Source organism: Podarcis erhardii (assembly GCF_964252035.2).
Source record: "Podarcis erhardii genome assembly, chromosome: 2".
NCBI classification, from domain to species: Eukaryota; Metazoa; Chordata; class Lepidosauria; order Squamata; family Lacertidae; genus Podarcis; species Podarcis erhardii.
Genome location: NC_138498.1, coordinates 36,785,033 through 36,800,099, shown reverse-complemented (window position 1 = coordinate 36,800,099; position 15,067 = coordinate 36,785,033). Strand labels below are relative to the sequence as shown.

Here is a 15,067-nt window from a genome sequence, read left to right as displayed (position 1 = left end):
AACAGAAATTGTGCCCCGGCAGTGCGGCAGCAGCCGGAGGCCCCATTAGCTAAAGTGGTGCTTCAGGTTATGAACAGTTTCAGGTTAAGTATGGACCTCCGGAACGAATTAAGTACTTAACCTGAGGTACCACTGTATGTGGGCATCAGAGCGCAGTTTTACATGGGCCTAGCCCACACCTTGCCAGAACTGACTAAGCCTGTTCACTTTATTGGGGGAAGAGGCAGGTAAGGCACAGGCATTTATTTACCTTCTGTGGTGCCCTCCACCCCAAAAATACTGGTTTTAGACAGCTACTGGGAGGCTTGATTGGGAAGGAGTTCTGGGACTGGTCTTGTGGATTGCTCCAAGAATGCTTCTCTCTTTCCTGCCCCACACCATCATTCAAGTACTGACACATGGTGAGGTCTGGTCAAGCTGTGGAGAAGTTGGCAATCCCTGGAATAGTCTCATAACTGAATAGCAGCAATGACATGTTTATGGAGTTGTTGTAGTCAGGGAAATAGCCCAGGGTAGCTCTGTGCTTTTAACTGCCTCCTGGCTAACTTTGGCCAACTTTGTGATGTGCAGCATTCCAGTTCTTTTTTCTAAGCCGGAGTTTTCAAAGGGGGAAATAAAGGAGCTAGCATTAGACTAATACTAGCTCCTTTATTGTACTGAATGTAGTGCGAGATGTAATGAATATACTACAAGAAATGGATTTGCCAAGACAGCTGACAACAACAAAAAATAGCCATTGTTACAACCTTAAGAGCAATAATGGTCTTGGGAAATAAATTCAACTGATTTCTGGGAAAGTATGTTTCAACCGGCTTTTGAGATGACTCAGATCACCAAACAAGTTCCACTTTTATTATTCAACAGGCTGGACAACGATGCAGAAAAATAGCAAAGAGCAAATCAGTGTGAGTAACCTAGGGATGAAATGGTAACTATAGTTCTCAAGAGAGCCTGGCTTCCCATGGGGCACCATAGTCTTATCCCCCTGCTTCCCCTGGTCAAGGAGGTTTCCAAAACAATATAAAAACCTGCAAAACCTCTGACCCTTGCAGAGACCCAATATGAAGCTCTTAAATAAACCAATATGAAGTTGTTTTGCACACAACTGAACATTCCTGTATCTAGCCACAACCAGCTCTTGGTGTTCACATGGATTTTAAAAAATAATTACTTAGGGTGTGCGTGGAAATGAATTGTCACTTGAGAACGTGGCACAACAACTTTGGGAGAGGCACCCATCACCTTGTTAACATGCACACGGGATACTCAGGCTTGCCTTGTCAAACTGGTTTGCAGCCGGGAGTCAGCACAACCTATTGCACAGGCAGAAACTACGAGGATTTGGGAGTTTAGTGTTGACTGTTGAGAAACATGCCTCTCTGAAACATTGATTGCAGCACACAGTCCTGTGCTGCAGACCATCTAGCTACTGTATTTGCTCAGTGGTACCAGGGACACTTCTGCTAAGATGCATAGCACATATGTCCCTTTCCTCTCTCTGATAAAGACTTAGTCCTCCAGCTTTCATCCACAGTTCATTCATTTTCACAGAGACTCAGCAGCACACTTGGCCTTGTGGTTTTCACCAAATATTTAGCAAGATGAGCTAGGAGATTTCCATCTCCTTTCCCACGCTGTGAAGTGTTTGACACCAGCTCTTTCAACATGTTTCTGTAAGGTTCTGTATCTTCTAGCAGGAAGGTAAATATTCTTATGTGACTTTGCTTTTGAAATACGGGGCTTTAATTTGGGTTCTACATGCAACTGCCTTTCCCTCATGAGGCCTGGAAACAAAGCTGAACATCTTTTATCACAATTTTTGCTATATGGAGAATTTAAGTTGACAACTTTGCTGATAAACTTTGCTGAGGTGACAACTTTGCTGATAAAAAAATATCAGGGTGACATAACCAGTTGGTTTTCCATAATGATCTGTGCAACTAGATTTGGAACACAGGTGCAAATATTGTGCAAGAAGAAATAGGAAATGCCATGGAAGATGCTGAAACTTCAAAAATGTACCTGGCTGCTCTTGGGAACCAGAGACCAGACAGATAGGCTTAAGGCTGATCCAGCAATTCACTTATGTTCTTTAAAAAGCACAAGAAAATTTCCTTTTTGTTATCACCTTCTGCAACTGCAGTCCATACACAATTTGTTTCAGAGCAATACTAGACTACTTCCACAGTGGCTATATCAGAAAAATTCTTGTGAGAAAGGCTGGAGGAACTGAGCTTTGCTCCACAAGTTTGTTTTCTGAAAGAGCAATAATAGTGTATAGACAACTTTCCACTTATGTGGGAGTTATGTTCTGCAGATCGTGCATAAAGCCAAAATCGCATATAGTCAAACCCCCCCCTTTTATTTATTTATACTTTTTGCCAAGTGCATAAAGCTGAATGAGCACAAGTTAAATTGGTGTAAGTTGTGAGTTACCTGAACTTGTTTTTAATGGAATGAACTTTCAGATAATTGTAATTTTAATCAGTGCTATTTCAATTTGCAGTTGATGATTAAATTATAATCAAGTAGCTGCAAGGACCCAGCAATGGTGAAGGGGGCAAGCTACTGGTCAGAGTGCTCCTCACTCCTATCCCCTTTTGTGCTACCTCTGGTGGTCAGGTCAGTTCAGCAGGACTATGGCAGAGGTAAAGCCTCTGTGGTTTGCAGGTTAGAGAGTTAAGCTTCTAAAGCAGGGGTGACTAACCCCCATTTCAGGGGTTTGATCACACAGACCCAACAAGCAAATATTTCTGGCCCACAAGATCCTACTAATTTTGGTGGTGGCGGCCAGTTTTTTACTTTAAAAATTATTATTTAGTAGACACACCCCTGGAAGGTAATCCCCTCTGCTCTACTGAGCTCAACCTGCTAATGGGGATGCAAATCACCCTCTCATACCCATCGGATTGATTGATTGATTGATCAATCAATCAGTGAGTGTGGAGCCACAATAACTCCCTCCTCAGCTGATCTGCTCAGACAAGCTGGAGGAGGAAGCTGTGTATGTCCTCTGAGCATTTGTGTGTGAGAGAATTTTAAAGAGCCTTACAATGAGACCAACATTCATTTGCATTTATTTCTAACCCATCTAACTCTAACATAGGAATGGCTAACCTGTTGCCCTCCAGACGCTGCCAGACTCCAACCCCCATCAGCCAGCATGGTCAATGGTCAGGATGATGGGAGTTGTAGTTCAGCAACATAAGGAGGACCACAGGTTCTTCTTCCCTGGTGTAACCCTATGCTAAGTTCAACTGCGAAGTGCAGTGCTGGTGAGAACTAGTCAAGCACCACCGTCATTATGTCTCGGAGGCATCTATACACATAAATTAACATATGCAAACTTAATACAGATTTGAGTGATAGGCCGGCGCTCATGCACCTAGCAATGTACCCGAGTAGACATGGAATCCTAGACAGGTTTACAGAAATAAGCCCCACTAAATTCAATGGTTTACTCCCCAGTAATTGTGTTAAGGTTTGCAGCTCGAGTCCCATTTAATTCCATGAGCTTTTTGCTTCTGAGTAAGCAAGTAAAAAGCCATGCTACACAGCCCACGCTTCGCATGTTACAAATTTCCTGTATGAAAGGCATTTAAGTTATGCACAGGAATGAATCTACAATGTGTAAGTCTACTCTCGCAAACTGACTTGGAGACCTGTGTTCATTTTGATGTAAGTACAATATGCTGGCATAAATTGGTGATTGTTTCCCAAAGTGCATGTGCACCCACTCACCACTAAATGCACATAGGAGCAATTGTTACACAAGACAACCGGAATAGCAACTGCACTAGTTAATTCCTACAAATAAACACTTTCCTGCAAGTAATTACTTTCTGAGTAGGAGCTTCACAAAAATAAAATGCCCCTCTCAGAGGGAACTATGCCTGTTTCAGGCATTTGTGGCTCACATAGTAAAGGTAAAGGAGAGTTTGGGGTTTTTATTTTTAACCATTTTATAGTCAACTGATAAATCTGGAAAGCGATTTACAACATAGGGAAAAGGCAAGCCGCTGCTATGCCCATTTCACCAGACTGAAAACTGAGGACCAGGCGGGGGAGGGGTTCCTCCTCGGGGTCATAGAGCAAGGGAGTACAAGGGTCGTCTAATCCAACCCCCCTACAATGCAGGAATCCTGCCCACAGCCTTGCCTGGGTGGGATCGAACCACAAAGGTCGAAGTGGGGCTTGCTTCCGAGTAAACATACACCTCCTGGAGCGCAGGTGAAACTGGAGCCCGCGCTTGCCAGCTCGGTCCCCCCCCCCTCCGTCCCGCGATAGAGACGCCTCTACTTTCCGGGCGGGGCACTCGCTCACCTTGTAGGCTGAGGGTGGACGGCGTGGACAGCTCCATGATCTTCCGAGCCCAGGTCTCGGCGATGCTCCGGTTCTCTTCGGCTTCCTGGGACTCCAAGACGCGGAAAGTCTTGGCCACCCTGTGGCGGGACTCCCCGGACACCCACCAGCCCTTCTTGAAGGGGTAGCAGAAGACGGTGAAGTAGGCGGCCGCCGGCTCCGGAGCGCCTTTCCTCTGGAAAGCGTAGCAGCCGATGCAGTCCGAGAGGCTGAGCGACGTGATGGAGCCGCTGGGCTCGGACGTGTCCAGCCGGCGGAGCAGCAGCTCGGCGCTGCTGGTGAGGCTCAGGGCGCAGCTCGACTTGGGCGCCGCCGCCGGGGCCAGCGAGAAGATCCCCGAGAGCACAACTTCGCGGGAAGGCCCGCTGCCGCTGCTGCTGCGCAAGGTCTCCCTGGAGTCCGACAAGCCTCGCTCCATCGCCGCAGCCTCATGGAGAGCGGACGACCCGGCGCGTGCGGAGGGCGCTGCTGCTGCTCCGGGAGCCCGGGCGTTGCAACCCTTCGCTGCCTGGCTTATCAATGAGCGGCGGAGGGCTGGCTTCCACACGGGCGCTCGGGCGCGCTGCTCTCTGCTGCCGCCCGGCGGCGACTCTGCGGAACGACACCAACTTCAAGTTCATTCATAAAAGCTCCAAACGCGCAATAATCAAAAAAAGTTGCTAAGCGAGGACACCCCCCCCCCAAGAAGTTGCCCATCCGAGCTGCGGCTCGGGAACCTCAAGGAACCGGCCTAAGCACGTGCTTGCTCAAAACTCAGCCCCGTGGGAATTAATCAGTAACAAGCCCCACCCCTTCTCTTTTGTCCCGGGACACCCAAGTCCTACGCCTCCTACGGGTTAAGAACAAGCCCTATGTAGGGGCGCGGGGCGGGTCCTCCAAAGGAAATAAAATGATTGGAACAGGAATCCAAGGGCCAAACTCCACGGTCAAGCAATGGGGATTGCTTCCACCTGTGCTTTTCATTTCTTAAGCGGTGCCTCCATTGACAGGCACCGACTTTGCCCCATAAGAAAGCTCTGCCCACTGTAACAAGCACCAGCGTTTCTTACTCGGCCACGTGAGAGGTAGTGCTCATGTCCTACAAACACTTGGGTGAATAGGGCTGGTCTCCTTTTTTTCTGGATGGGCTGTTGTGTCTTTAACTTCCAGGTGGAGTATTTCCCTGGCATGGAGATGCAGTGTTGAGAAAATAATAATAGATTTTTATTTGTACCCCGCTCTCCCCTACCAGAGCCAGGCTCAGGGCAGCTAACATCATAAAACTAACACAGTATACAAAGAACGTAAAAACAGGCAATCAATTAATTAAAATACATCTTAAAATTAGTTCAGAGCAAATTAAAATCTGGACAGATGGCAGTCCACCGATAAAACTGAGAGTGGTTAATATTCTCCAGGGCCAACTGTTACCTATTTAATGCTTCTATAATGCTTGTTCTTATACAGAAAGAAAAGAATCAGACTGAACCCCGACCAAAGCCTGGCAGAACAGCCCCATCTTGCAGGCCCTGCAGAAAGATGTCAAATCCCGCAGGGCCCCAGTCTCTTGTGAGAGAGCCTTCCACCAGGCTGGGGCCAGGGCCATTCTAATCTCCCCTGGGCCTGGGATCTTCAGGGTGTTATTATTTGCAGACCTGAAGTTTCAGTGCTGGATTTCTGCCTGCCTGGAAGCTGTTTAAGGGCAAGGGGGGGGGCTCTCCCTGCTTGATCCCTTGCACAGTTAAAATGGGAGGCAAGTCCCACTGAGCTGAATGGCCCTGAGGCCCTTTGAGCAATGTGGGGGCTCCCACAGAGGCCCCACTACCTGCAAAATCTCCCACCCTCTGATGGCCTGGCCTCTGTTGGCATGGCAGCGGCACAGCCATGGAAGAGGTGAAACCTTTGCGCAGAATCAGCCATGGGGCGGAAAGAGCAACCTAATGCTTCACTGGGTTTGGCTCCAGATTCCTTTCCCACCTTGTGCCAAGCACAACCTATAACATTATGTCCTTACCTATCCTTGCAACATGGCCAGGTATGGCTGAGAGATACGTGTCCAAAGAACACCTGTGAAGGCAGTGATGTGGCAGTGCCAGACAGCAGGCCTCCCAACAGCGACATTACTGCAAATTACCAGGACAGGATAGAGCAGAGTGGAAGTGAGGTCAGGGCTGTGCAGGAGCACCAACAGGATTGGAACTCGCAGCTCCACTCTATCCCAGAAAGCAGCATTGACGTCACTGTTGGGGGAGCACAGTGTGGCACTGGCCTAGCCAGCCCTGCAGAATAGGGCCAGTTTGTAAAAAGTGGCAGGCAATGATAACACTCAGAAAAAGGAAGTTAGACCCACTGAGATTAATGGGACTCAGTCCTTAGCAAACATGCCTAGAGTTGTAACCAACCATGGAGCTTTATTAGCCACGTTTATTCAGAAACTGATGTTGTCAGGTGCCTTGGGGAGCCCCTTGAGGGCCAAAAGTTTGGGCAGAACTGATTTTATAAATACCTACTTATAATATATGTTTCTGTGTTATAATTTTGTAGTGTGACAAGCAGCTCCTGATATATTTTTTTATGGCAACTAACTAGACTAGAGGGATAGTGTCAGGAGCCACAGGAGATGCATGCAGCTCCCCCGTGTGGTGAACCACCACACTGCAGTTTGCAGCAGGGAGTCTCCTCTACTCATGGTGCCTAATTTGGAAAAGGAAGACAAAAAGTCCACCAAATCAAATATTTTAAGTAAATTCAATTTTGGGATGGCTAGGTGGGGGATGACAACAATTACAGCTTTTAGAAATGCATAAATCATACCAAAAATATTTTTTCCTAAACAGGAGGCACTTGGGTGGGGAAACGAAGCTGGTAAAACCTTTGAGCATAGGTTTAAGAAAGCAAAAATAAAGATGACATGCTGGGAGGATTGGCAGTGCATTCCCACTCCCCTGCTTACACAACTGCTTACACACCAGTGTTGTGATCATTAGAATTGGTGTGCCCCTCTAGACTTGGTTTGTTCTCTGGTCTTCACTAGTTCTGCCCTGCTTCTCAGTTTTGTTTTCGGGGTCTGACCTGTTATTTGACTATGCATCTTGCTTTCTCCTCTAGCCCTGACTTGCTCTCCAGTTCTGGCTTTCTCTGCAATCGATTGTTCCTCTTGGTTTCTCCTTTTCTGCCTTGTGCCATGGCTTCAGTTGTCTGGCCTCTGATCAGGTAGCCATGTTAGTCTTTGCAGCAAAAAGAAGGAAGAGTCTTAAAGATGAACATATTTTTTAAAGACAAACTTTTGGAATTTTATTTTTTTTTAATCCCAAATGGGACCCCAATAATTGTGGAGTATCCAAAACTTTTTGCTGCTGAAGTGGACTCTAGTGCATGAAAATTTGTATGCTACAATAAAACTGGATTCTTGATTACTTTGATGGTAGATAGGTACTTTCCCCACTATTTAGCTGCATGCTAAGAAAAGCTTTACCTGTTGAATTTCTGCATATGAGGCTGCTGTTAGAAGGGGAAGAGCAGGATCACCCCCTAGACCACACCCACCAAATGAAATTGTAAACATGTTGTTTGCATCTCTTAGCTCTGGAAAGATAACTGAACTTTTCAAATGCTAACTGAGTTGCCTGTATTTTAGCTATCTGCTCCCCTTCACCTGCACTTACTTGGTTGTGTTTCTTTGATTGGTTATTAAAATCCATGGTAGAGTAGTAAGAAGCCTTTTCATTGTCCATAAGGGGCACATTGTCCAAACAGGGCTATCCTTTTCACTTTGCACAGTATATGAAGATTCTATGGAGCCTCTGAAATATCTCAGTTCGCATATTAAGGAGGGTTCAATGAGGGTGAATGTGCTACTGATCTTGCACGTGAAATCTGCCACATTATAAATAACATGGTCCATCTGCTTCTTCTGTTAGGCAAGCTACCAGTACTTTAAATTTCCTGCACCCACACATTGAGAACATGGTCACCACACTCCTTGTACTAAGCAGCGAAGAATCTTAATAGGTCCTTTTACTGGGTGTGCTTGTATTTGCTTTCCCAATAGCTATACAGTATGATGTTGACATTATATATTTGTATGATAGCTAATCCAGTACTACAATGAACTCAATGAATGTAATAAAAACAAGCAGTTTAGAGAAGATTATAGGAACAGTAAGAAGAAAATCAGTGGGAATAGTTCTACCATTGGTTGTGTTTTAATAAAACAGTAGAAGGGAGGAATGAGCAATGCATAATTTCTGCTCCTCTATCTGATCAGATGTGCCACTTGGAACAGATTGTGCAACATGTTGGCTTTTTGAAGAAGGGATAAGGCTGATCTCTAAGGAGTCTTAAACCAGGATTTATAAACTCTCATAAAACCCCTTGAATGCACGTGTTTTCTTACTCAAAGGATTTACTTTACATCTTGAAATTGGATCTTGTATCAGATTTCTCTCCAGTTCTAAAGAGATTGTAGCTATTTGTTTGGCGGGGACGGGGGGGCGGGGCAAGAAGGGAAACTCTGCTCATTTTATATATTTTTTCCAGTCTGCCCTGTCTAGTCTTACTTCATACTAATATGTTGGATGGATATTATTGTTGTTGTTGGTATGGTGATGGTTGTTGCAGCTAAGGGAATTACTTCTTTTCTGTCCTATATGCCAGAAACGGTTTGAAACCAGCTTAGGTTTCAGTCCTGCATTCCAGGGATGGGGGAAACCCATGGCCTTCTTAATGTTGTTGAACGCCATCTCCCATCAGCTTCAAGCAACATGGCGAATGGCCAAGGATGATAAGAAGAGTTGCAATCCAAAACATCTGGAGGGAGCCATTTTGTCTATCCCTGATTTTTAGGCTGTGAAACCGGTTTTTACTTAAAAGATATCTGGCCTAATGTGTCCAGCGAGAAAACATCCACATATTGGTGCCACTGCTATGATCTGTGGGAGAGCAGCTTTTGAAAAAACTTGAATACATTTCAACTAGGTGGAATGACATTTCAGAGCCTATTTTGGCTCTTCCGAAGCCACTAATTGTCAGGTAAAGCTTTGGGTCAATTGCTGCTATTTGTGGATGTTTTCCATCCCACATAGCAATGACATAAGCTTGGCTTCCCTTTATACACACAGCATTGGCAAACATTGCCCAGGAAGGATTGCATGCATCCCTGTTTAAAAATAATATACTGTGGCAAAACTTTATTCTGTGACTGGCCTCATGGCACGGCATATAATGCTACACACCGATTCACTGAGGAACATTTCTCAAATTGAATTTTGTGGACAGCGTTCCAGGGGGTGAGAGGTTAGCTGGAAGAACCAAACTTTGGTCATGACTTATGACGACCCTTTCTTCCTTATTGCTGTTTGAAGCCTGACACCTCACTTACTCATGTTTCTCTATCACATAAATTAGCTGCCTGCCACTTAGCTGACACCTTTCCAAATCTCCCCTGAGTTAAGTACGGTAAGATAGTTTTATCCTTCCCCTTGATTGCCCAGCTAATGTGTCACCCTGTAACCACAAGAAGTGATAGCCTGAAACATTTTGCTCCAAAATAATCATATTTTCTTTCCTTCTCCGGTTCTGGTTTCACTATAATTGGGGTGAAATTGCCCAGTGAGTTCCTTCCCTGGGGAGGAGAAAGCTCAGAACATTGCCTCTGGGAGGAATACTTAAATATGCTTATGGGAAGGAGAGAAACCCCTCCCTCATCGCCCTGATTTCTCCTTTGTTTGCTGAAGATACCAGGGTCAGAGACCATTGTGCCAGCAGCAGTTTTTCTTCTAAAGATGGCCTAGGATTGAATTCATATACGGTAATCTGAAATCAGACTCCATACTCGACAGCTAGATCATCAAGCTAAGTGTGTGTGTGAAGTTGGCTGTGGCTTTTTGAACCTTTCTGTTTTATTGTTCTTTCCCTATCTTTTGAAAGTGTGCAAACTCTTGCCTTCCCTGACAAACCTACTTATATTTTTATGTTGCAGTCCAGGTCTTGTTGCACTACAACTCCCATAAGTTTTGCCTGCTTTTTCTTTTGCTCAGACTGGGGCATTTTCCTGAGTTTGTTGTTTGGCTGTTTGGGAAGAGTGCTTTGGAGAGAGGCTCTGAGCGTTGTCAGCTTTTCTTCTGTGCAATTGGTATTTTGTGGCATCAGTGACAGTCCCCTAGGTTTCCAAACGTGCTCTTTGGCCCAAAAAAGTTGGGGACCCCTGACCTTTGGGGTTAATTTTACACTCAAGTTCTAACCACTCACTCTGCCACTTGGCCTGTACTCAGCATTTTTGAATCCTCCTTAGTTAACAAAGGGTTCCCTGTTGTGTGGGGGGATGCCCAACAAATATTTAGAGGTCCCATGGAAGAGTTTCTTCTGTTAAAAATGAAGTGACTCTGTAACAAGTGGTGGTGGTGATTTTCAGTGTTTCATGACCTAAAAAGAGAGTCCTGGGGAGAATTTTGTGTCCACAAGCAACCCCAACGTTACACACTGAGCACTCCACAATCCTACACAGGACTGTAGGCATGTGAGTGTACTGGGGAATAGCCGTAAATCATGCAATGCTCTCAATTACTGTGGTGCAAGGAGCTTTCACTAAGTAATTAGTGCACTTCAGTACACAATGCTCTCTCAGCATGCTAGGGATGTGGGTCATGCAGTGGGCATGATACAATCCTGGCTACACCATTTCATTTATTAAATATGGAGTTGGAAATCATCTCATTAGGTGTAACTTGCAACAGCTCATCATTATCCTACACAACAGTGAGCAAAGCAACACTATGCATTATAAATTACTCATTTGTTTTCAAAGCATCTTTGCTGCCTCCAGAAACCTTCTATTCTCTTACCACCACCATTCCCAGTTGTTTTGGTTTTTTATGAAACTGAAGATAGGACTGATTGGAATGAGTTCAGACACACAAATCTGCCTTTAAACCCCTTCCCTGCTGAACAAATTCTGCCCATAAACAACATTGCTTTCTGCCTAAGCTAGGAATTGGTGCATTTTACTTAAGACATGAGACTTGGGGGGGGGGGTTGGGCACACCAGGCTTTCTTTTTAAACTCAAGTGAGCCATTCAACCAATATCTGTTATTAGGAGATTCATATTACCAAAGTTCATACCAATGATGGTTCAGAGTGTGTTACTGCTCATTTGTTCCCCCATCATATTTTCTTTTTATCTATTAAAAAAAGAATCTCAAGTTCTTCTCCAAGGGCCCTGTTTCTGAAGCAATACTGGTTCTGCTGAATGAAAGGGCTACAAGGTCTAACTCAGATCCTGAGATATGTGCCATTCATAGTTTTCTTTTCCCTCTTCCCTCTTTCTGCCTCAGAGGAGGCTGCTTAATCTCTCACATGGCCCAGCAATTCTGCACAACTCCTTCTTCTCCTCTCCTCCTTCTCCCTCCCTTTTCTCCTCCTGCCCCTGGTGACAAATCTTGGTTCATGTTTATGACTCATGTTTGTTATTGTCCAGCCAGGGGCAAGATTCTCAGGGACAGCAGATTATGCAATCATATTAAGTGAGCCGGCTGGGCAGAGCTGTGACACACTAGAAGAACAAGGCCAGGACATGCCATTCTTCAGCTGAAGATTGCGGTTGTTTTCACAAAAGAGGCTGAAATTTGTTTTTTGCTTTTCCACATCTCCAGTTCAAATGCAAAACCTTTGTTGGCTCAAATGTGCATTTGCTTTAAAATTTATCTGTCTTGCTTCCTACCCCATGTTAAATACTCTCACAAAAATGCATTTACTTTACATTATTTACATTAATACAATTTCTTAGCAGCACTTGTGAAAGCACCCGCAGTGTAAGTGGCCTAGGTTAAAGGTATCAGTTACTTTAGAGTCGAAGGAAAGTGAATGACAACTGCATGGCACAGTCTATAAGAGGTTCTGGATTGCTATGTCCCTTGAACCAAGGAGCAAGCCTAGCATGATGAACTGATAGTTGAGGGATAATTGCAGGATCATGTGACTGAAGGGCAGGGCTTTTTTTCAGCCTGAACTCGCTGGTACTTAGTTCCGGCACCTGTCAGGTGGGCACCAATGCCATTCTAAGAGAACAAGAGAGGCGTTCGTGGTGAGCTCTGGCGCCTCTTCTTCTAGAAAAATAGCACTGGTGGAGGTAGAAGAAGCAGTATCCCCAAGTAAACTAATCTCTTCCCAGGTAGTCCAATTTCTCTATAAACATAATAGAGATGCTTGCTCTCCCATTATGCTTTTGACAAATGTGTATTATTATCATATGTCTTAAGGGAATGTGATTGTCAAACAGGAATTTTCTTTTGTCCTTGAAGACAAAGGAATTTGATTCATCCTTCAATTGGAATAAGGCAAGCCCAATTGAACACACAACTTGAATCACCACATGAGGGAGTTTATTCAACTTGTGTTGCCATCAGGCTACTGATGACACACAACTCTACTTTTCTACAGATCAAGCAGGAGTACAGAGGTGGATTCAGAGGAGCACAAGCGGCTGGGAATTGCACTGGGCGTGGAGTCTCGGGGGTGCCACAACTCTGATTTACAATGGAGCACAAGAAGCAGGGGGCAACGAATTTTGGCATCGCACAGAGCACTGCTGAAATTTGAGACCCCAGGGTTCCCCACTGCAGGAGTAGCAGTGGATCTGTTGCAATTGTACCTGGCCTAAGCAATGGATGAATAAGAGCCAACAGACTGGAGCTCAATCCAGGATGTTAGTGGGTAGTTCTTCTGTTCGGATGAATGGAATGCATCCTGCTCTGTAAGGTCTCTCTTGATATTGCCTTACTAGGAAAACTGCACTGAGCATTTTACAATTTGGTTGCATTTCCTTCTTTCCTTTTTTTTAAAGTATAATTTTGGGGACAAGGGCTGTGGGAAGAAGCCCACAAGCTGGACCAGAGTTCAACAGCACTTCTGATTCCCCCAACACTGGAAGTAGAGTATAGACATCATGGCTAGTACCTATTGATCACCTATCGCAATGGGATACCATCATCCACTTTACCTGAGGGCAGCAGGGCTAGTTTAGAGGATGCATGATGTGTGGAGGTCACACACTGCTCTGCCCCCCTCCAGATGGATATGCCAAAGAGACTCTGAGGGGAATGGCTACCAGCAGGCGGATGGGCAGGTCTTTCACTGCTGCTCCCAGCATCTGTTTCCTGAGTCCATTGCCTCATTCTGCCTAATGGTAGAGTCAGCCCTTTTGAGGTCTGATGTGGAAACAAGTGAGAGGTGGGATAATTACCATACTTTTGTGTGTATAACACGCCCCCATGTATAAAATGCCCACTATTTGGGGGGCTATAAATTAAGAAAATTGGGGGGGGGTGCCCAGAGTTTTGGAGGTTTTTTTAGAGGGGGATTGCCGAAAATGACTCACCCACCTGGCTGATGCTAACACACACACACATCGCAACAACCTCCTAACGTCTGTCCCATTGCCGACAGAAGCAGTCTATTGCCCACCCAATTGCCACAACAACACCCAATCAACACCACCCCTTGCAGCAGACACCAATAACACGCTGCAGACCAACTCCGGCTCGCGGCATCAACCAATCCCACATCCCCCCTAGGCACTGCCCATGTATAAGACAATCGTCTATTTCAAACACAATTTTTCAGTAAAAAAAACACTAGTCTTATACACAGAAAAGTACAGTAATTGGAACTTGAGTTACATTATAAGCAAGACAAAGGAAATTGTAATATGATTTCATTGTAATATGACCCAGGAAGCCAGCTCCTGGAGAGCTGACTCAGAGGTGTGGCCAAACTGGGGAAGGTTGTTGCTAGCTATGAAGTCTCCCAGGCCTCATCAGAAATAACATTTGTTAATCTTTAATTCAGCTACTAGTGGCAAACAGATGAAGACAAAATATCCCCCATTCAGTGTAAACATGAAGGCACTCTAGTAAGAGATACAGATTTCAGCTGAGAACAGCGTTTAGTTTGCTATCTATCGCTATAAAGATCTTGTTCCTAAAATGATGTCATCTTCTATGCAGAGGCTATTACTAAAATGTGAAGAAAATATCAATATTTTTGAATCTGACATTTTCTATGCTATGTGAGGAGGAAAAGCAGTATACTTAGGGAAGCAACAGAAATGGAAGAACTTATACATTCGGGGGGGGGGGAATCTGTGCCAACTCATTTATTATACCTTGTTGGATATTGAACATAAAAGGTCTTTGAACCTTGACCGTTTTCGTTCTGATAATTTTTGCCTTTATTCCCCCATAGCTCTCTTGTACTGATCAATAGATGCATAATTGGCAGCAGTTCAGCTTTTCTTATTGCTGCACATGCACACCAGCCAAATTTCTGCAGAAAAGGTTTGTTGACCTTTAGCGGCAGCTATCAACCGGTATGTCTTATCTAATATTTTGGGACCTGCCTCCATAAGTTAAAAAACTTTGGATGGGATTCACCTAATGAGTCCTGTCAGCGGAAGCCCCAAGCAAAGACTTCCACTTGTGCAACAGGGTGTCCTGGACTGGCAGGATGCTGAGAAGTGGTGGGAGGCACCAGATGGGGAACCCCCAAGGGAATCCCCGGTGAAGGCTCAGAGCCAGGGGATTGGTGGTGGGACAATGATGCATGGTCAGAGGGAGAAGAGGGAGCAGACTGGAAGGAGGAGGTGTTGGAAGCTGAAGAGGCCCCAGGGTTTAGTGAGCAGGAAGAGGCTGTGGCAGAGAGCAGTCTAGGCTCAGAGGTGACAGCAGAGGG

At 45.2% G+C, this 15,067-nt stretch overlaps 1 protein-coding gene across 1 annotated transcript in view; it reads right to left on the bottom strand.

Moving 5' to 3' along the window:
• SPHK1 (sphingosine kinase 1) overlaps positions 1–7,592 on the bottom strand; it is a 33,977-nt gene extending 26,385 nt beyond the window's left edge. The window contains exons 1-2 of the mRNA XM_081850781.1: positions 7,414–7,592; positions 4,324–4,953 (exon numbers count right to left, since the gene is read on the bottom strand). Coding sequence (XP_081706907.1) covers positions 4,324–4,953; positions 7,414–7,432 — 649 coding nt within the window. The 5' untranslated portion in view covers positions 7,433–7,592. The remainder of the gene's footprint in view (positions 1–4,323; positions 4,954–7,413) is intronic.
• Between the last annotated feature and the right edge of the window lie 7,475 nt (positions 7,593–15,067).